General features: G+C 44.6%; 1 protein-coding gene across 2 annotated transcripts in view; it reads left to right on the top strand.

Annotated features, from left to right (window-relative positions):
- Nucleotides 1–5,813: 5,813 nt before the first annotated feature.
- PM20D2 (peptidase M20 domain containing 2) overlaps nucleotides 5,814–22,617 on the top strand; it is a 44,930-nt gene continuing 28,126 nt past the window's right edge. For both annotated transcript variants that reach the window (XM_024202734.1, XM_024202735.1), the window contains exons 1-4: nucleotides 5,814–6,403; nucleotides 7,034–7,182; nucleotides 12,661–12,803; nucleotides 15,461–15,615. In XM_024202734.1, the coding sequence (XP_024058502.1) occupies nucleotides 5,888–6,403; nucleotides 7,034–7,182; nucleotides 12,661–12,803; nucleotides 15,461–15,615 (963 nt within the window). In that variant the 5' untranslated portion in view covers nucleotides 5,814–5,887. The remainder of the gene's footprint in view (nucleotides 6,404–7,033; nucleotides 7,183–12,660; nucleotides 12,804–15,460; nucleotides 15,616–22,617) is intronic.

The following is a 22,617-nucleotide window of genomic DNA, read 5'->3' as shown; positions in this document are numbered from 1 at the left end:
CATGTTTGGCAGTCAAGCTATTCCTTAAGATCCAAAGTGACAGTAAGGAGTCCGACGATGATGTCCAGTCGTGTAACGCGTACAACACGAAATTGCTTGTGGTATTCACGGACAGGCTCAGCACTGTGGAACGCCGCTTTTGGGCTCGGGAACCAAGCACTGAGTGGTGGGATCACATCGTCATGCAAGTCTGGGATGACGAGTAGTGGCTGCAGAACTTTCGGATGAGAAAAGCCACTTTCATGGGACTGTGTGAGGAGCTCGCCCCCACCCTGCAGCGCAAGGACATGAGATTGAAAACTGCCCTGCCGATGGAGAAGCGGGTATTTATTGCAATCTGGAAGCTGGCAACTCCAGACAGCTACCGATCGGTCGCGAACCAGTTTGGAGTGGGAAAGTTGACCGTTGGAATCGTGTTGATGCAGGTTTGCAGGGCCATTAATCGCATCCTGCTCAGAAGAACCGTGACTCCGGGTAACGTGCAGGACATTGTGGATGGCTTTGCACAAACGGGTATCCCTAACTGTGGAGGGGCGATAGATGGGATGCATATTCCTATTCTGGCACCACCACACCTAGCATCCGAGTACGTTAATCGGAAGGGGTATTTCTCTATGGTTCCCCAGGCGCTTGTGGATCACCGTGGGCGTTTCACTGACATTAACACAGGCTGGCCCGGAAAGGTGCATGACGCACGCATCTTTCGGAACACTGGCTTGTTCAGGAAGCTGCAGGCCGGGACTTTTTTCCCAGAGCGGAAGATCACAGTAGTGGAAGTTGAAATGCCCATTGTGATCCTTGGAGACCCCACTTACCCGTTAATGCCGTGGTTCATGAAACCCTACACAGGGAGCCTTGACAGCAGCAAGGAATGGTTCAACTACAGGCTGAGCCGGTGCTGAATGACTGTGGAGTGTGCTTTTGGCTGCTGGCGATCTCTGTATGGGAAGCTGGACTTGGCCGAAAACAGCATCCCCGCAGTTATATCCACGTGCTGTACCCTCCATAATGTTTGTGAAGGGAAGGGTGAAAGATTCAGTCAGGCATGGACCTCCGATGTTCAACACCTGGAGGCTGAATTTGCACAGCCAGAGAGCAGGGCTATTAGAGGGGCCCAGCACGGGGCTGCAAGGATTAGGGATGCCTTGAGGGAGCAATTTGAGGCAGAAAACCAGCAATAATGTCTGGTGCCCTGCACGGGAGTGAAGTGCAGTGGTTACAATGTTAGTAGGAATCTGTGTTTGCTAAGCTGATTTGCAGTGCCTGTTTCTTTTACTTTATGCAATAATTAAGAATGTTTTCAAAGCCAAAAAATCCATTTATTGAAAAGAAACACAACTGTTTGGGAATCAGAAAGGGCAAGGGGGTGGAGTGGGGAATGGTACAATCACAGATTTGCGTATGTCCTGTCTGGAGTGCTGTGCAATGAGGGCTACACTTCAGGATGGCTATACTGCATGGTGATGGGGGTTGAGTGCAGAGGGTAAGGATCGTAGTTCTCAGGGCTGGTTGGTGAAGATACAGGTGTTGGAGGCAGCTGGTGGCGGTAAGAACCCGGATGTTGGGGAAAGTGGGTTGGAGATGACATGGGGGCACAAGGCAAAGAGTTTTGGGACAAGGGCTGCGGGGGCGGGGGAGGGGGGCGGACGCGGTAGTGCTCCGCCTGCATGGCTACGAGCACCTGGATAGGGTCCGCTTGGCACTCCATGATGCTTATCAGCCTATCCGTGCTTTGCTTCCGGTGTGCTGAGCTTTCCTTGCGGATCCTGCTTTCGCTCTCCCTCCACTCCTGCGCTTTTTGATTCTCTTTAAGAGATTGATGCATCACTTCTTGCAGCATCTCTTCTTTGCTTTTTCGGGGTCTCTTCCGGAGTTTTTGCAGTCTCTCAGCCGGTGATAACACGGACGGCTGAGATCTCAAGGTTGCATCTGTAAAGCCAAAATGCAACACTTAACAGAGGCAGCATTGTTTATACCAGACAGAGTAATGATTCCCCCACATTTAAGGAGGGCACACACAGTCTACACAATAGCATAATTTTCCCGTTCCAAAGAGAGCGCACATAACCCACGGGAGCCCCAAAATGGAGAGTAAGGGGGACTGATTGTTTCAGGGCTGTACTGTCCTCTGGGTTTCTGTGTTTTGGGGAGAGCCAACAGCTGCAGGGGGCACCTACACTGAACACTGTCCCAACATTTTCCACAGGAGTTCATCCTGGAAGATATCTCGCTGCTGAGGGTGACCTGGGAAGCAAAGGAGGGTCTTCTACTGCAATGCGGCTTCCGCACTGGCCCATATGCAGCTTGCCTGTGTGCAGCAATGGTCCCCCCGCCCCTCGCGGCACAGTGGTGTGGACACGTTAGCCTGACTGGGACAAGGACCACGGTGGCTCTCCCAAGAAACCTGCGCAAGCGCATTACCCACGTTCTGGATGAGACTTTCGAAGAGATTATCGAGGCCAATTACCGTGATGTGATAGACCACATCAATGCGCTATTCCGCATCTAGGCATGCATGCAGCCCTAACCCTCCTCTCCTGAAAAAATTTCTTCCCGAAAAAAAAGTCGCTTACTGGGAACCTGCTCTTCTGTTTGTCCTTCACCAAGTACCGGCCGCTGCGAGTGGCCACCTTCCTCCTGGCTTGAGAAGAGTTCCTGGCTGCATGCCTCCAGGGATTCCGGGGTGTTTCCCCCCACCCCAGCACCCTCACTCCCGCTTTCCTCCTCCTCCTCCTCCCCCCGCTCTGAAGTGTCCATGGTGGTGCTCGGAGTGGAGGTGGGGTTACCCCCAAGTATCGCGTCCAGCTCTTTATAGAATTGGCAGGTTGCGGGGGGAGCACCCGAGCGGCCGTTTGCCTCGCGGGCTTTGCGGGAGGCACTCCACAGCTCCCTCACTTTAATCCTGCACTGCAGAGCGTCCCGGTCATGGCCCCTTTCCATCAAGGCCCTTGATATCTGCCCAAAGGTATCGTAATTCCTACAGCTGGAGTGCAGCTGGGACTGGACAGCTTCCTCCCCCCAAACACTGATGAGGTCCTACAACTCACCATTGCTCCATACTGGGGCTCGCTTGGCGCGTGGAGGCATGGTCACCTGGGAAGATGCGCTGAGAGCACTCCATGCCTGGCTGAGCAAACAGGAAGAAGATTTTTAAAATTCCCGGGGAATATAAAGGGCCGGTCTGACGGTTGGTCACCTGAGGCCAGGGCAGTAGAGTTCGAACTGATGTCCAGAGTGGCTAGAACAGGCATTGTGGGATACTGCCGAATACTTTTGGAGGCCAATCAGAGCGCATTGGGCGGCCACACTGGCGCCGCAGTGGCAGCGCAATACTCTTTATTCCTCTCAGGGAGATGGAGTACCAGCAGTGCTGTAGCCGCGGAGATACAGCGCTGTACGTGCTTTGCCAGTGTGGACGGGGAGTGAGGTACAGCGCTGTGGGCGGCTTTATTGCACTGTAACTCTCAAGTGTAGCCAAGGCCAAAAGCTTGTCAAGTGGTCTGACTAGAGAAGAGCAGACGTACTGACGGCCTCGGGGGTTAGAAGCAGTGATGAGCTGCCAAAATATTAACAACAGGTTCCCTCCTCCTCACCCCACGAGGGGGTTGTGCCCCCCCCCGGGACTCCTGCCCCATCCAACCCCCCCATGTTCCTTGAGGCCCCCCCCAGGACCCCTGCCCCATTCACCCCCTTTCCCTGTCCCCTGAACGCCCCCTGCCGCCCCCTTCAACCCCTCCTCTCATTCCTGATGGCCTCCCAGGACCCCTGCCCCATCCAACCACCCCTTCTCTCTGTCCCTGACTGCCCCTGACTGCCCCCCACCGCCCCATCCAACCCCTGCTCCTTCCTGACTGCCCCCCCGGGACCCCTGCCCCCATTCAATCCCCCTGTTCCCTGCCCTCTGACCGCACCGACCCCTATCCACCCTCCCCACACCGCCGAACTCCCCTGCCCTCTTCCAACACCCCCTCCCTGCTCCCTGCCCCCTTACCACGCTTCCTGGAGCTGCTCGGCCGGAACCGGGACCAGTGCTGCGGATCCCGGGCCGGGCCGGGCCGGGCCGGAGTTGCTCGGCCAGGACCGGTGCCGCGGGGCCAGGGCCGGGACCGTGCTGGGGCGCTCGGCCGGGGCCAGGCCAGGGGGCCGGGCTGGAGGGAGCCGCTCGGCCGGAGCCGGACTGGGCCGCGCCGCGCCTCCCTGGAGCCCTCCTCGCGCCCCCCCGCCCCACCTTACTTGACTGCTGCTTGTTTCAGGCTTCCCGCGAACATCTGATTCGCGGGAAGCAGGGGAGAGGGAGGAGAAGGGGGCGGAGCGTTCAGGGGAGGAGGGGGAAGTGAGCTGGGGACAGGGACTGGGTGGACAGCTGCCGGAGCTTTTGTTAAATTTAAAAGCCCTTTTAGAACCGGTTGTCCCAGAACAACCGGTTCTAAAAGGGCTTCTAAATTTAACAACCGGTTCCTGCGAATCGGTGGGAACCGGCTCCAGCTCACCACTGGTTAGAAGCAAGCACCTTCCTTTGGGAACACCCTCTTTGCAGCATTGGGACAACCCCCAGCCCAGAGAAAAGCAGCAAAAAGGACCAACAGGCACAGTCCCAGATTTTGAACCTGGGAGATTTGCCCACCTCCAGCCACCGACTCGCCTCCTCATCCCCCCCCCCAAGTATAAAGCCTCATTCAAAGCCCCGGGGGGTCACTATATTAATGCACACAGCAGTCAATCAATGTAGTACCAAAAATTAAAATACTGAAAATGGATGCCCCCCTCCATGCACTGACTCGCTGCTCACCGCCTCCTCACCCCCCGTCCAAGTATCAGGGGCGGCAGGTTTGTAGAAATTTTGGTGGTGCCCAGAACGCTCAGAGCCCCCTCCCAAACTCTGGAGGCACACCTGCCTAAGGCTCTGTGAGGGAGTTTGGGTGGGGGGAGGAGGTCTGGGGTGCAGGCTCTGGGCTGGAGTTTGGGGGCCGGACGCTGGGGACTGCCATTACATGTGGCTTCCTTCCTCCCCTGCTGCCCCTTGCCATAGCCTCACTGGGGGTGGGGGATGGGGCTGCCCCTTGCCCAGTTTGCAGGAATGGTGGCTGGGGTGGATCACAGGGTCAAACAGTACACTCACCAAAGCCCCAGCAGCTGCTCAGGTGAGTGAGGTCCACTGGCTACAGATGATCCTGTCTGTCTCCCACCAGAAGCCCCCTCGGCATCTCCTCCAGGTGGGTGCCAGGGGAGGGGAGGGCTGCGAAGCACGTGTGTGCCTCCTCCCAACGTGCAGCCTGCTGGTGTCCTGTTGCCAAGGAAGCAGCAGCAGCTTTCCTTCGGGCAGGGAGGCTCTGGGGCTTTTATGCGCCCCAGGCAAGTGCCTCACTCACCTCGCCCTTGTTACAGCACTGCCACCCTCAAGGATTGAACTCACAACCCTGCATCCGAAGAAGTGAGATTTTTACTCACGAAAGCTTATGCCCAAATAAATCTGTTAGTCTTTAAGGTGCCACCAGACTCCTTGTTGTTTTTGTAGATACAGACTAACACGGCTACCCCCTGATACTCAACCCTGGGTTTAGCAGGCCAATGCTCAAACCACTGAGCTATTCCTCTCCCCCCCCCCCCTTCAGAAATCCATCACCCACCCTTAGGTGCCAGAGCTTCCCCTCCCACCCCCCAACTCAGTACCCCACAGCACAGCCTTGGGTATTGGGGTCAGAGATAGAAAGCTGTGGGGAAGCCCCGCCCTCTGCCTCTCCTCGATGTGTTATTGGATCGTGCACCGCTACAGACCCCTCCCAGCGCGGTACATTTCTCAGCAAGCTCCGCGCGCTGGTCCTCAGGCGGAAGGGGGATATTGGTGAGGCAGCGCCGAACGGGAGCAGGGTTTGTTTGCGTCGCTACAATGCTCAGGGCAAGGCGGACTCCAGCCGCTTCCGAGCCGCCCACCTCTTGCGGCGGCTTTATGGGGCCGCAGGAGCCGGCGCAGAGCGGGGCCGCCGCCGCCGTGTCCCCGGCAGCGCTGGAGAAGCTGAAGCAGCGGGCGGCTGAGTGCATCGAGCTGAGCGCCGGGCGGCTGAGCGCCCTGAGCCGGGAGATCTGGAGCCGCCCCGAGCTGGCCTACGAAGAGCACCAGGCGCACGGCGCCATGACCCGCTTCTTCTCCTGCGCCGAGCTGCCGGGGGCCGCCTGGGCCGTGCAGCCGCACTACAAGCTGGACACGGCTTTCCGGGCCGAGTGGGGCCCCGCCGCCCCGGCCCCGCGGCCGCTGCACTTGGGCTTTCTGTGCGAGTACGATGCGCTGCCCGGGATCGGACACGCCTGCGGCCATAACCTCATCGCCGAGGTGGGGGCGGCCGCGGCCCTGGGCGTCAAGGACGCCCTGGAGAGTCTGCCCCAGCCGCTCCCCGCCGCGGTGAAGGTGAGACCCGGCGAGGGAGGGGGGCGATCCGTCGCTCGAGGCGGAACGTGCCCGGGAATGAGGGGAGCTGGCCCGATTTGGTTCCCATCCCGTTGCTGCCCAATACAACTTCTCATTTCCCAGGCTGAGCTCTCTCCCTGACCATCAAAGGCACCAAGAAGCCACGGGCTCCAGCATGTCTACTCAATATTTAATCTAAGCACATTCCCTGGCCCATCCCCGCGGGGTTTATTTTTCTGCCAGACAGGTTTGGACCGGCTTCTTTGGGCGAGGGAGACCTTCTGAAAGTGTGTTTATGTAACTGCAGCCTGCCAGTGACACCCTGGTTCTCACCAGCCTTTGTTATACTGCAAGGTGTGGCTGTTTGTGAGCAGTCAGGGTTGGAGGCTACAGCAGCAGGACATTGCAAAGCACCCCAGGTTACAGGGTAGGGATGACAGAGGCCCCCTCCACTGGTCTGTGTAAACATGAAATTTTTTCTCTCTCACCAACAGAAGTTGGTCTAATAAAAGATATTGCCTCATCCACCATGTCTCTGTAACATCCTGGGACCAACATGTACAACACTAGCGTGCACAACAAAATCAGGTTGTTGACAATTTTGCTCACCCCTATAACCTTCTCTTCTAGATCACGGTGCTGGGAACTCCTGCAGAAGAAGGTGGAGGCGGCAAAATAGATCTCATAGCAGCTGGTGCTTTTGATGATCTGGATGTTGTTTTTATGGCCCATCCAGCACAAAGTGATGCCGCTTATTTACCTGATGTGGCTGAGCATGAGTAAGTAAGATGTTTGAAAGACACTTTTTTTTGCTTTCTGTACATCAGAATCTTTTCAGCGAAGGGAGACTTGCCTTTAAAGTAGTTAAACTTGGAGTCTGGTAATCACTGGTATTCCTCATATGTAATATATAGTCAGTTCATGAGTAAGTTGATGTACTCAGTACTGAGCACTCAAACCCAGTTTTTGTATTCTCCTAAAATGTAATGTTCAGGCCTGCATCTGTTATGTTTAAGAATTTTAGAGTTAATATCTAGTCAGGGTAGCAAGTGGCATTTCATTTCATTGATAAAACTTAGATATGTCATGCTTATGTTAAGGAAGCCAACACAAATCCTGTCTTTCTGCAATTCAGCTGATTAGAAATAATGCATTGTTATATAGCATATTATGTTTCTGGGAAAATATTTGTCCATGTTGGTGCCACAAAATTCTACTCCTGAGTTGTCTTTCTCAGACATTTGCTGTATTTTATTGCTCAATGATGCAGTCTTTTTGTGCAAGCTGTATATTTTTCAATTCTCTGAAATTCTTTATTCTCCCTTGGACTGATTCTGTTAAAATGTCCCAAAACAAACATTTGCATGCATCTTAAAGCCTTCTAAAATTAATTGGAAAATATTTATTTTTTAATTTTATTTAAAGTAGGATTATTTCCATCCACAATGATAGATACAATAGTGTTCAAACTAAAGTACTGTCAGCCTGAATTGGAACGGGGAAAACGTTCAAACTCTTGACTTGGAGATGACTTTGCTTTCTGTTGTAAAGCAGAATGAAAGCTAGTTGGTATAAAACAACCTTGTCACTAATCTCAAGAGCGTGAAATGCTTTTTCTTGAAGAACCCATGTATCATGGCTTTTTATATACAGATAATATCCAAGGATTCAAGAGCAAGCTGTAAATTTTTTTCTCCATTTACCCTGTTGGTAGCCAACCAGTTTGTCCCACTGATGCTTCAAATTAATCTTGAAGATTTGTTTAATAAAAGTTCAGAGGTTATGACAGTTATATAATTCCCCAGAAATAATCTGTCCTTTTCACAAGTAAATTTACTTACGTCATATATAATGAAAATGTGTGATTTCAAGTTCACAATAACTTGGCAGTGCCTGCCTCTGGGTTAGTGTCTCTGAAAAGACATGGTTTCCTTTCTCAAGCAGATGATTTAACTAGTCTTCAGCCTCTGAGTTTTTTGCTCCTTCATCTGTGTCTCTGGGACTGATTGCAACCTGTCCTTCTGAGCTCAAGGACCCCTCCCTTGGAGCAAAATAGAGTAGCCTGTGCCCAAGATTTTGCAGTCTGTATTTTCTCAAACTTCTTATTTCCTCTACAAACATTTAAGGCTTATTTGATCCTAGATTGTAGTGAGCAGTATGTTTCTGCAAATGTTAACTGCTTCCTATACCTAAAACTTCATTAATGTAAATGTATAACTTATAAATATTATGGTTTCTTTTGACAGACTTCCATTTAATAGAGTTCCGATTCCTGTCCACTCTCCTCCTTAATCACCACATTCTTAGTTTTGTATTGTTGAACAAAAGATCTGCTTCTCTGTTCTGAAGTGAGCTGTCTAGTGCTGCGGGGTTCTCAAACTGTCACAGCGTGGATCACTTTGTCAGATTCTTGTGAAAAATCTCCTCTTCTAGGCAAGGTTGTATGACATTCCTGTGGCAACAACCGAATCTGCATGGAAAAGTAATGTTGGGAAAGTCTATATTGTTGCCTTTAGAGTGATAAGTGATAACTGCACACACTACTTTTTGCTCTTAACTTCCTCTCCCCTTCCACTTTTCCACTGAGTAGAAACCAGGAGGAGAGCAAGCATGGTGAAACATGGCCTGGTCCCTGTGTACCATCACTAAGGGCTTGTCTACACTGGCAATTAACAGCGCTGAACTTTCTCGCTCAGGGGTGTGAAAAAACGCCCCCCTGAGCACAGCAAGTTGCAGCGCTGTAAAGCGCCAGTGTAAACTGTGCCCCAGCCTGGGAGCTATGCCCCTTGTTGAGGTGAGTTGTGTTTGTTTTGTTTTGTTTTGTTTTTGTTTGGTTTTTTTAGAGCGCTGGGAGAGCTCTCTCCCAGTGCTGTGGCAGCGCTTTAGCATTGCGAGTGTAGACTAGCCCTAAGTCCTCCTGTGGACCAGTTTTGGGACCTTTGTGCTAGTGGTTAGTGCATAGGATAGACAGTTGAGATCTGGGCTCTATTCCCAGCTATCCATTTCAAAAGTTGCATGCTCATTCACTTCAGTTCATGTATTTGGAAAATGGTGATAGGATTGTTGAGGCTTAATGTTTGCCTTGGATGAAAGGCTGTCAATAAGTTTGAATAATTGAATAAATGGTTTTTGTTAAAAGGTTCTTTAGGAAGCTGATAGGTTGTTGAACTAAATTATCTCTTTTCCCCCAGAATGCTTATGGTATGGATTGGCTTCTTTTTGAAGTTCAGGTTGCACAGTTTTGCAGCCTTGCAAAAAGTTCTATTTACCCAGTCATTTGAACTGAATAACTTTTGTGCTAGGCTTCTGCATTTCTAAAGGCTAGGGTATATTTTGAGGTATTGGAGTCAGGAAGGAGGGAGGAAGAAGAGATGTATTTTGGGGCTTGTAGCAGTGCATGTTTTATTTTAAGACACTATAGTGCATTCACCTCCATATTTGAGGCTTCTTTTCTGCCATCACTAGCCCCAAGGAGCTTCAGAGCTAACTTACATTTCGGCTAATGTCTTCTGGCCACGAGTTATAATTTTTTTGCTTACCCTTGAATTAATTTATACAAGCTGTTTTCTAAGATGGAAGAAAAAAGTATGTGATGATCACCTTAAAGACTGTTTGTGTCTTTGCCATGTCTTATTTCAAATGGGTTGTCCTGGAAACTTCAAATGAAGTACATTCAAAAACCTTGGTGAGATTTAGTTCATACTCCATTTCTGAGTTGGAGGAAAAAAATACTCAAGAAGGTGTTTGGGGGTTAGGGTTTTTTTTTTTTTTTTTTGCTAACTCGGAACCTCAGAATGGGGTGGTCTGGCGCCAGCGGATTTGGGACATGCATGACTGGTGAGGACATCAGCTTTTTAGTTTAAAAATACAAAAAACCCAAATCAAACTTCTCTTCCTTTTTGTGGATATGCAACCCCCTTCTCAAACTACCCCATGAACTGTTTTCTCTTGCCTAATACCAACTATTGGCTGGCAGCCAGAATTCTTAACCCACTCCTGATATCTTCTCTGCCCCTTTCCCTCCACTTCCAATCTTGTAGCTCTATTCCCTGTACATTCCTTCAATTATTCTCAAGTTGGTGCCAACAGTATCTCTAGGAAAAGCTGTCTATCCTTTCCCTGGTACCTGAGCCAAGCTTCCACTTTTCTAAGGCAATAAAGTTCCATGGCAATGGGGGATTACTGGATAATGAGAACTCTAGGAACTTCCTAGCCACATAAATGTGGCATGAAGTAAGAGGCCAGGCAGCTCTCCAGACTCCGTGCCCTTGGGTGAGAGGTTTAGGTCATAAGCACCTGGGCCAGATGTATCTTGTAACTGACTTCAAGTAATCTTTCTGTCCATTACTTCAACAGGCTTCCATTCTGTACCAGGTTCCATAGATTCTTGCTCCAAGTTTCAGATTTGCTTCCTTGAACATTGTATTAAAACAAATCTGTTAGAAATTAAAGTTAAGATTAAATTTATAATAATCCTAAACATTTGCAAGTATGAAAGGCTGAAGTTGATGCACCCAAATGAATTTTGCTGGGTAGTGATAATCTGATCACTAAAGGACAAAGTTAAGTAATTTGAATGCCTTATCTATGACCTTCTATACTGCCAAACCAGAAACTGGTGCTGTACTCATCAATAAAACATATTTTGTTAGTGATCATTAGAATACCTTACTCTGAAGTGTACAGTGGTTATATTGATTTTAATCACCTTTGTGACTATACATTCAGCGCATGCTCTAAAGATAAAATGATCTTCAGCGTGCTGTGTGCCACCAAATAAAAAGTGTCATTAAACAGTGAACTTATCTTGTTATTATAAACCTCTTGGGCCCAGATAATGGAACGATAGGAAGCACACATAAACAACAAAGGGGTACTAGCAAAGCATCATACTGTCATACCTGTGCATGTGGTGCAAATTATAAAACCAATAATCTGGCGCACATGTTTAATGGTGCGTGTGTTCAGTGTTTCATCTGCAAGTAATATCTTCTCCAAATTTAAGAGACTTCAGACATCAAGATTTTATTGAAAACAGATATAAAAGGGAAAATAAGCTGCTAACAGTTCAATCGCTTTACAAATTCTATCCCATGGACAAGTGTTTTCTTTATCTTCACCCTTAACTCTGAATGTCTAACTGTCATGGTTTTTTCTTAATTTACAGAGGGGTGGTTTTTTGGTTTTTTTTTGGTCTGGGGATGCATTTAATTTAAAGCTTAAATAGTCTTAAGGAGTTTTTCAAAACATGATGAGTTCTTGTTAAGGGAAAAATGTTGATACTGATTGCAGATAGGCAAGAACTTAAAGGTATAGATTTGATACTGTCAATAAGGAACTTCAGAGTAAATTTATGCTATTTGTACAATGCATCTAATTGCTGTCCGTGTTGGCAACTAGCACTGGACCTCTTTGGCTATGTCTACACTGCAGTTGGTGTGATTGCAGCTCAAGTAGGCATACCCGTGCTAGTTTAAATCCAGCTAGAATGGCTAAAAATAGTGATGATGCAGCTGCAAGGGCTTCCCTGCTATTTTTAGCTATGCTAGCTAGATTAAAGGTACAATCACACCTTCGATTGCAGTGTAGACATGTTAATCCTGTTGAAATCTGCCTTAACTGTGTGTAGAAAATTTCTATCATCTTCCTCTAACTGCATATTCTTATAAATCTCATATAGAAGAGAGGAAGCAGAAAAATCGCAATAGACTTCATTTTAACTGTTTTTTTCATGTTGTTTTCATTCTGCTTCAAATCTATTTTCTTCTCTGGCTCGTCTTACCTCTGCCCTAGAGACACTACCAATTTCTGAGGCGGAGGTAAAAGAGGCTTTATGCTAGCCCATACCATGGCTTCTATTAAATGATTAGGTGCATAGTAGGACTCTTGCTGGCAAGAAGTGGATGGCAATAATTTATGTAGCAGGATATTGCTATTTTTACTGCAAAGAATCTGTTCTTAACCATTGTAAATGCATATAGTGCATTGTCTATTTTGTTTTCACCTTTGGAGTGTTGGCAGAGTTTGGGGAGGGAAAGGACAATCTTAATTTCTAAATCTCTTTCAGGATCTATGCTTTGGTGGTTAAAGGTGGTTTAGCTTCCCAACAGTTTAGGACCTGGTAAATCACAGCTTAATCTTATGCTTCAAAAACATTGATATAAAATTTTAATAATTGTTGGGTGAATCCAAAGGGACTTTGATTTTAGTTTTTAAAAGTGGACAAAAACAAATAAGTCATGGCTTTTATTTCCTAGTGTGACTGTGAAATACTATGGAAAAGCTTCTCATGCTGCTGCTTATCCTTGGGAAGGAGTAAATGCATTAGACGCTGCTGTTCTTGCATACAACAATATATCAGTTTTAAGACAGCAAATGAAACCAACCTGGAGAGTTCATGGTGAGAGAGCTTCATTCAATCTTACGTCCACCAAGTAAGACTTCTGGCTGTTTGGATACTGACTCTGAAAAAAATCCTAAATATTGCATTGTTACATTTAACTGGAAAAGTAATTTGAAATAATTACATTTTTCATCCACATACCTTTCTAAGGGAACTTCTATGGTACCATCAACATTTAGTATAAACTGTTGAATGCAGACCAATAGGAGGGCAGTATGGCCTCAAGTTATAAGCATTCTTCCTCCATATTTACACAAATGAGACACTTACGTATATTAATGCAGATTTAATATTTACATAAACTGAATGTAGCATTTCATAACTGCCAAACTTGTCTAAGAATCAAGACACTAATGGTGAAGACGCTGTATTGGTATAACTATAGCCATACAACTGCTTTGTAAACTGTAAACAACATTTTTAGAGAAGCTTGACCAGCTGGAACAAGATGTAACATAAGCAATAAAAGCTTCCCTTGACAGAGATTCAAGGATCTTGTCACTGAGTTGAGGCAACAGCTAATAACCTTCCAAGGAACCTGAGCTTGTAAAATGAATGTCCTAACCTATCCTCTAGTATTAAAATATATTTTAGGACTCTGATTAATGTCAAACTGAAGTATATCTTGAGACCTCCCTTCAGCAATACTTTGAAAGTTTAATTTTTTGCGGGGGTGGGGGGAGAGGTAGAGGGAGAGTAAGGCCAGGATTCCAGGCAGGCTTATTTTTCTTCCCCAAATAAAATGTTGCTAGCTTGCCAAAAGTACTAGGAAAATCAGTATTCTGTTCTTTAACTCTATCTAGTTTTGTTACAGCACATCTTTAAACACTTTTCTCCTTAACTTTCTTTCTTTGGAAAAATGCATATTATAGTGTGTGCATTGCACAAATCTGCTTGATTGCCTACTTGCCAGTTCCTTGTTTGTCCAAAGTAACTTTTTCTGGCATCCATCCATTATTCTTATCTCCAAGCCTCTGCCAACATTGGGTGCCGTGTTCTCCTCTTCTGCCTTACTTTATGTAGCATATGGTTGCCATATCTTTCAGGACTTTCACATTCTGAATCCGTATTGCGGTGTATTGAGACTACAGGATCTTGTTCCACGTTTGCCTCTTGATATCCCTACCCTGCCAGGTGCAGGGGGGAGGGATAACTCAGTGGTTTGAGCATTGGCCTGCTAAATCCGGGGTTGTGAGTTCAATCCTTGACAGGGCCACTTAGGGATCTGGGGCAAAATCAGTACATGGTCCTGCTAGTGAAGGCAGGGGGCTGGACTTGATGACCTTTCAGGGTCCCTTCCAGTTCTATGAGATAGGTATATCTCCATATATTATATTATTGTAGTGCTCACAATATTTTGAACAGCCCTTGAATTCAAGCTTACTAACATAGGTGATTTCTTGGCTTTGGTTAGAGTCTTAATCATGCCAATTATATTAATTGGCAAGTATGGTATGGGAACACTAGCAACATGTCGTTTCCCACTGAAGTTACGATAACAAAAGATAACTATTGTGGAGAGAAGAAATCTAATTTGTTGCTGAGTAAGGTGTGTAGAACACATAACAAGAAATAACTTTATTCAGTGGCTGGCTTTTTCTGTACCCATATCTGGACATGATGGAATGGTATCCATTTGTTTGAAGGAACATTTTCTGTTCAAACTTGGCTCCAAAATTAGGTTTTGTAAGAAAGTAAGATTTTACAAAATGTAAGATCAGTGGAAATGTTTCCAAAGAATGGCAAGAGTCAGTGAGGATACTAGCAAGCTTGCTTTTCCCTTTGTTGCAGCAAATGCCAATTACTTTGCAATGAAGAATTCAAACTTCATGTCGGTGTGCTAAAACAGGAGAACCTGAAGTTGACCAGAAGCCAACTGATCTTTTCTTCATTGTCCAAACTAGCAAAGCAAAATAGGAACACATGGCACAAATGGTAAAATAAACTTTCAAAAACCCCTTGAGTTTTTGAATCCAAGGAGGTCTTTGTAACATAGGGTAAGGACACTATTTTTAAAAAGATTAACTTAACACTACCAGAATGGCTGGCTGTAACCATGAGGAATGTGAAAATCAAGACGTATGCTTGTGTAACTTAAACTCTGGAGAATTACTTGGCTATATTTAAACTAAGTGCTTACATATGATCTGTGAACTTCTCACATATTCATTTGTTTAATTTCTCTTGTTGTCCCAGCATTGGCAAGATAGTTTCACAGTTTAGAATGTTTGCAGTGAATAGCAGGGGAGAACTGTAAATACTACTTTTGCCTTTCTGTGTGTGTATGAACTCAAGGTGAATAATTGACTTGTGTCTGCAAAGAATGCAGTGATACCAACCTTAAAAAGGCTGTATACGTGATATGTTGTGAAAGCTTCTCTCTCTTCAATAGAAGTTGGTCCAATAAAAGATTTTACCTCACCCACCTTGTACACGTGATACTCCTTTCTATTGAGCTGACTGTGAGGGGAAGTAATTGCGTCCAAATACAAAGTTTTAAATGGTGCATTCTAAGGACTTAGTGCTCAGCTGATGCCTTATCTCTAATACTTTTGTTTTGCGTTCAGCTATAAATGAGGAGCTTCATAAGGCAGAGTACGTAATTTTGCTTGATCCTTTGCAACATTTAATAATTGGGCTCTTCTCTTCTGTAGGTATAATAAAAAATGGTGGCGTGAAACCTAATATCATCCCTTCTTACACTGAGCTAGAGTTTTACTTGCGTGCCCCTTCACTGAAGGACCTCACCATTCTGACAGAGAAAGCTGAAAATTCCTTCAAAGCTGCAGCTGTGGCCACAGAATGCAAAGTAAGAATTCTAGAGCTGATTCATTTATTTTTATCATTTTGAAGTTAGGCTAAAATAGGAGCCTCTAAGTCTTCGTTTACATGATTTGTATGGCACTTACCTTTTTAAAGCAACCTAAAATTTAGATCTCTAAGTACTAATCTGCTACTCCACTATGTGCTGAAAAAGATTTTGTTGGTGAGGAGGAACATTTAGTTGCTACAGTTCTAAATATCCTAGATTTTTCAACTGAAGCTTTCCCCAGTCTTATGCCATAAGCAAAAGTGTTCCCAATAGTATGCTCAGGATAAAAAAAAAAATTGTATTGGTCTTGACCAAGTCAGGTCATCTTGCAATTTATCTCTAACTTCTGAGACTGTAGTTTAAGTGTAGCTAATGGCTGTCTGCCATATTGCTGTGACAGAAATGTGTGTGTTCATCTGTTAGTAAAACTGTTGTAAAGGGGCTAACTAATTTGTAGCCTCAATACATGGTGAGTGAGTTAGTGAGGGCCAAGTTAAAGTTCATGGAAGGCCCTTTTGAGTCATCAGGTGTTCTTTTGCCTCTTAGTGGAAATTGCTTTCCCTACCGGCCTTTGCTCCAGTTAGAGAAGAATTTCAATAAGGCTCCTTTATAATGAAAGTAAATCGGTAAGGCCTCATTCTAAACTTCTGACCAAAGTCATCTCTTTGGCTCTCTTACCTGTCTTTTCCAAACCACATGGGTTCTAGGTGAAGCTAGATTGCCTACCGTGGATGTTAAAAAGGGCTGTTATAATCTGGACAGAATTAGGCATGGGAGACATTAGATTGAGTCTTTAGTGATCTATCTAATGACTTGCAGCCCAGCTTGCTAGTTACAATAGAACCTCAGAGTTACAAACACCTCAGGAATGGAGGTTGTTCGTAACTCTGAAATGTTCATAACTGAACAAAACATTATGGTTTTCAAAAGTTATGACTGAGCATTGACTTAATACAGCTTTGAAACTTTACTATGCAGAAGAAAAATGCTGCTTTCCCTTTAATTTTTTAGTAGTTTACATTTAACACAGCACTGTATTATTATTATTATTATTTATTATTTTGTCTCTGCTGCTGCCTGATTGTGATTGTGTATTTCTGGTTCCAGATAAGGCTTGTGGTTGACTTGTCAGTTTGTAACTCTGGTGTTTGTAACTCTGAAGTTCTACTGTACTTAAAATGGGGGATCTGTTGAGGCAATATTACAAAGAGGAAACCAGCCTATTTAGGCCATGTCTACACTACAAACTTTGATCAACACAAATTACATCGGTGTACAGTTGCTAGATCTTAGTATAGCGCTTGAGCACGTACATACTTGGCTGCTTGTGTCCATGCTGTGTGTACTCAGCAGGCTTGGTTGTATTGATGCAAAGTGAAGATAGATATCCCAATATGCCACCGTTCATAATGGAATAAATTGCCTAGGGAGGTTGTGGAATCTCCATCTCTGGAGATATTTAAGAGTAGGTTAGATAAATGTCTATCAGGGATGGTCTAGACAGTATTTGGTCCTGCCATGCGGGCAGGGGACTGGACTCGATGACCTCTCGAGGTCCCTTACAGTCCTTGAATCTATGAATGCCTTTTGGGAAATTTTCTGTTTGTGGGGTAGAAATTAGTTGCACAGAGATCTCTGGGAGTTAGGGATCAAGTTCCCAACATGCAACTTTCTCCATCTCATAATGCCATCCATTTCCCATAATTTTTGCGCCTTTAAAAAACAAAAAAAACCTTGCCACAAATATGCTCGGCACTTTTCAGTGTCTGCCATCTCTGACAGAATCATGGAGCCCACAGAGATCTGTGCTGCTCTTACGAACATTGCAGATAAAGGATACATGATTCTTCTGTATTTGCAGACCCACTGGAAGTATTGCAACAACAGGAGATGATTTATTTGAGAACCGTTTGCTCAGGGACAAAGTGAAAAACAATTTGATGGTGGTGGTGATCAGGAAGCTGCTGCAGACAGTGGAGCACCATTGTTGTGCCCAAGAAACCAGCAGTGAGTGGTGGGATGGGATTGTATTGTAATGCAGGTTTGCGACTATGGACAGTGACTGCAGAATGTTCAGATGTGAAAGGCAACATTCCTGCTTCTGTGTAGTGAGCTCACCCTAGCCTTCAAACTCAAACCCATAGACTTTAAGGTCAGAAGGACCATCATGATCATAGCCTGACCTCCTGCACATTGCAGGCCACAGAGCCTCACCCAGCCACCCATGTAATAGACTCCTGACTTCTGGCTGAGCTACTGAAGTCCTCAAATCATGATTTAAAGACTTCAAGTTACAGAGAATCCCCCATTTACACTAGCTTAATCCTGCAAATGACCCATGCTGCAGAGGAAGGGGACCCCCCCCCCCCCCCCCCCCCCGCCAACCTGACCAGGGAGAAAATTCCTTCCAGACTCTAAGTATGGTGATCACTTAGACCAGTGGTTCTATCTCAATCTTTTTCATTTGTGAACTGCTAAAAAAGTTTTGAATGGAGGTGCAGACCCCTTTGGAAATCTTAGACATAGTCTGTGGAACCCCAGGGGTTCACGGATCACAGGTTGAGAACCATTGAAGGGACACTAGACAGCCTGGGCAATTTTGCTAGCCAAAGACCGTTTCCATTTTGGTAACGCCCTCCCTGGTGTTCTGATATGTACAGATGCTTCCAGTTCGAAAGCTCAGGAAACACAGATGGTCAACAGCTGCAAACTATTAACTTCCAAATCATGTCTTAACTTACAAATTTCAGAGTAGCAGCCGTGTTAGTCTGTATCCGCAAAAAGAACAGGAGTACTTGTGGCACCTTAGAGACTAACAAATTTATTAGAGCATAAGATCTCTATCAAGCACCTACAAGATCTCTATCAAGCATTCTTAAAACTACAATACCCACCTGCTGAAGTGAAAAAACAGATTGACAGAGCCAGACGAGTACCCAGAAGTCACCTCCTACAAGACAGGGCCAACAAAGAAAATAACAGAACACCACTAGCTGTCACCTTCAGCCCCCAACTAAAACCTCTCCAGTGCATCATCAGAGATCTACAACCTATCCTGAAAGATGATCCTTTACTCTCACAGATCTTGGGAGACAGACCTGTCCTCGCTTACAGACAACCCCCCAACCTAAAGCAAATACTCACCAGCAACCACATATCACTGAACAAAAACACTGACCCAGGAGCCTATCCTTGTAACAAAGCCCGATGCCAACTCTGTCCACATATCTATTCAAGTGACATCATCATAGGGCCTAATCACATCAGCCATACCATCAGGGGCTCGTTCACCTGCACATCTACCAATGTGATATATGCCATCATGTGCCAGCAATGCCCCTCTGCCATGTACATTGGCCAAACCGGACAGTCTCTACGCAAAAGAATTAATGGACACAAATCTGACATCAGGAATCATAATACTCAAAAACCAGTGGGAGAACACTTTAACCTGTCTGGCCATTCTATGACAGACCTGCGGGTGGCTATCTTAAAACAGAAAAACTTCAAAAACAGACTCCAACGAGAGACTGCTGAGCTGGAATTGATATGCAAACTAGACACAATCAACAAAGGATTAAATAAAGACTGGGAATGGCTGAGCCATTAGATTCAATGTTTGTATCTCCCCTTGTAAGTATTTTCACACTTGCTTCTTATCAAACTGTCTGTACTGAGCCATCTTGATTATCACTTCACACGTTTTTTTTCTCTTACTTAATTGGCCTCTCAGAGTTGGTAAGACAACTCCCACCTGTTCATGCTCTCTGTATGTGTGTGTATATATATCTCCTCAATATATGTTTCACTCTATATGCATCCGAAGAAGTGGGTTGTAGCCCACGAAAGCTTATGCTCTAATAAATTTGTTAGTCTCTAAGGTGCCACAAGTACTCCTGTTCTTTTAACTTACAAAGCAGAGCAGAACAGTTGGTTTTTAGGTCAGTGTAAAGCAGGGGTACCTGACAAATGCTGTCTATTTGCCCGGCTTCTTGCCCATAAAGTATGTGCTTGGTATTGGGTGTGGCAGAAGAACCTGAATACAATCTGACTTTTTCATACTGAGTTTTGAGTGAAATCATCACAGCATTCTTCACCGCTTTCCTGGCAGCTGTGGCAGGAAAGCGCTCCTACTAGAGGTCATCCGACTACTCTCAAGAGAGAGGGTTGCAGGTCAGGGTTTAAGCTCCTGAGCCAGCTTCCACTGAAGTCGCTAGGAATCTTTTCCTGGATTGTTAGGGGAGCTAGATCAAGCCCAAAGGTGCCAGTCCAGCAAAGCAGTGAAGTAATGGGACTTAAGCATAGACTTACTTTAAGTCCATTCCTAAGTGCTTGCTGAATCGGGATGATTTGCTGAACTGGAGCTAAATGAGTTTAGTTAATGTGTTTTTATAAAGACTGTTCAATGTTTAGTTTAGAGCTGTTGACCCTGTGTTTCCTGAGCTTAAAAGGGTATTGAGTTAGTTGATTTATGCACAAGAATGTTTTAATGAGACGGTTAGAATAGAAAGGTACGCAGATGAGGTAATGGGGTAAACGGAGTCTCTGCAAAGTTAGAGCTGAGAATAAATCATTGACACCAGGAAAGTGGAGAAGACACATGGGAAGAACACAGCAGAGACAAGAGATTTGAGAGTCTCCCAGTCCATAGGGACTTTCTGTGTTTTTAAGCCTGGGTTGTTTCTGCAGACTTACATGTTATTGAAACACCTATTCCTAAGGGGCTAAATGAAGGTATGGGTCTTCAGGTAGGCTTGTCTTTTCAAGTGTTTATTCCTTTCCAAACCTTTCACCTCTCTTTGTTAAAAAGTGGGAAAAGAAACAAACTTCTTCTCTCTAATCCAATGGTTAACAAAATAAGGGGTATATAAACTGTCTGTTACTAAAAACCTGGGGTTTTAAACCTGGGGTGCTTCTGCCTGCTCTTTTACATTTTAATAAAACACTTATGCCAATGGGGTTAAATTAAAAAAAAGTGTCTTTAGGTAGCCTGTTTTTCAAAGGGGTCTTCTTCTTTTCTAATCCACTACCTTCAAAAGGCTGTTTCAAGTGGTTCTCACTAAAAACCTGGGGGGGGGGACTTTTTCTTAGGGTTTTGTGGGTTTAGGTCTGGGGTGCTTCTGCATGCTCTTTTTTTATTGAAACACCCCTATAAATAAAGGAATGTGTCTTCAGGTAGGTTTATTTCATATGTTTATTTAATAAGTTAAAAAGAGGGGGTTTTAGACATTACTTTAAAAAATGCATTTTAAAATGGTTTATATTATGTGTTCAGCTTTTGTTACAGGGTCCTGGTTGTTTAGATAAGAGCAGAGCAGGGCTTTGCTGTAGTTTCACAGTTTTTACTAAAAAAATAACCCGTTAATCTAAAACCTAGGAAAAAACTTTTTTTTATTACTATACCTTACTTTTATAAACAGGTTTTCTGTGTTTTTAAACCCTAAACTGTTTCTGCAGACTTACATGTAATTGAAACACCTATACCAAAGGAATGTGTCTTCAGATAGGCTTGTCTTTTCAAGTGTTTATACCTTTACAAGACTTTCACCTCTCTCTTTTTTAAAAAGTGGGGGATGGCTGTTACTAAGAACCTGGGGTTTTAAACCTGGGGTGTTTCTGCCTGCTCTGTTTTATTACAACACACCTATAAATAAAGGGATGTGTCTTCATATAGGTTTGTCTTTTCAAGTAATTATACCTTTGCAAAACTTAATGTAACTTACTTGCATGTATTAAAAAGTTGGGGGAAGAAGCAGCCTTCTTATCTCTGATCCACTGGCTCACAGACGCTGTTTTTGCTAACAATGGCTTTGCGAAAAAAAAGCCTGTTGTTTCAAATTGTGCTTACTAAAAAATAACCCACGTTAGTCTAACACTTTTTTGTCACTATATATTACTTTTATAACCCGGGGTTGTTTCTGCATGCTCTTTTTTATTAAAACATTATGTCAAGGGGCCTAAATAAAAAAATGTGTCTTTAGATAGACTTGTCTTTTCAAGTGTTTATTCCTTTACAAGCCTTTTACCTCTATTTGTTAAAAAGTTGGGGAAGAAACAAACTTCTTCTCTCTGATCCACTGGTTTACAAAATAAAGGGTATATAAACTGTCTGTCACTAAAAACTGTGGTTTTAAACCTAGGGTGCTTCTGCATAATTTTTTTATTACAACACATACAAAAGGGATGTGTCTTAGGTTTGTCTTTTCAAGTCATTATAAAGCAGAGCTTTATTCCTTTGCAAAACTTAATGTAACTTTAACTTGTGTTTGTTAAAAAGTTTGGAGAAGAAGCAGCCTTCTTATCTCTGATCCACTAATTCACAGACGCTGTTTTTGCTAACAATGGCTTTGCTAAAAAAGCCTGTTGTTTCAAATTGTGCTTACTAAAAAATAACCCACGTTAGTCTAAACCTTTTTTATTACTATACATTACTTTTATAACCCGGGGTTGTTTCTGCATGCTTTTTTTTTTTTTTTTTTCACTTATATAAGGGTTTTAATAAAAAAAAATGTGTCTTTAGACAAACTTGTCTTTTCAAATGTTTATTCCTTTACAAAACTTTCACCTCTCTTTGTTAAAAAGTGGGAAAAGAAACAAACTTGTTCTCTCTGATCCACCGGTTTACAAAATAAGGGGTATATAAACTGTCTCTTACTAAAAACCTGGTGTTTTAAACCTGGGGTGCTTCTGCCTGCTCCTTTTTTTTTATTACAACACATACAAAAGGGATGTGTCTTAGGTTTGTCTTTTCAAGTCATTATACCTTTGCAAAACTTAATGTAACTTTTACTTGTGTTTGTTAAAAAGTTTGGGAAAGAAGCAGCCTTCTTATCTCTGATCCACTGACTCTCAGAGGCTGCTTTGCTAACAGGTGCTTTGCTGCAGCTTCACGTTGTTTTTACTAAAAAAAAAAAATAACCCCTGTTAGTTTAAAACCTAGGGGAAAACTTTTAAAAATTGTTTGTTACTAAAAGCTTATGGTTTTAACTTTTATAAAAA

This window comes from Terrapene carolina, unplaced genomic scaffold (assembly GCF_002925995.2).
Source record: "Terrapene carolina triunguis isolate 2854851 unplaced genomic scaffold, T_m_triunguis-2.0 Scaffold42, whole genome shotgun sequence".
NCBI classification, from domain to species: domain Eukaryota; kingdom Metazoa; phylum Chordata; order Testudines; family Emydidae; genus Terrapene; species Terrapene triunguis.
Note: the sequence above shows the minus strand (reverse complement) of the source record. Positions and strands in the feature narration are given on the sequence as shown.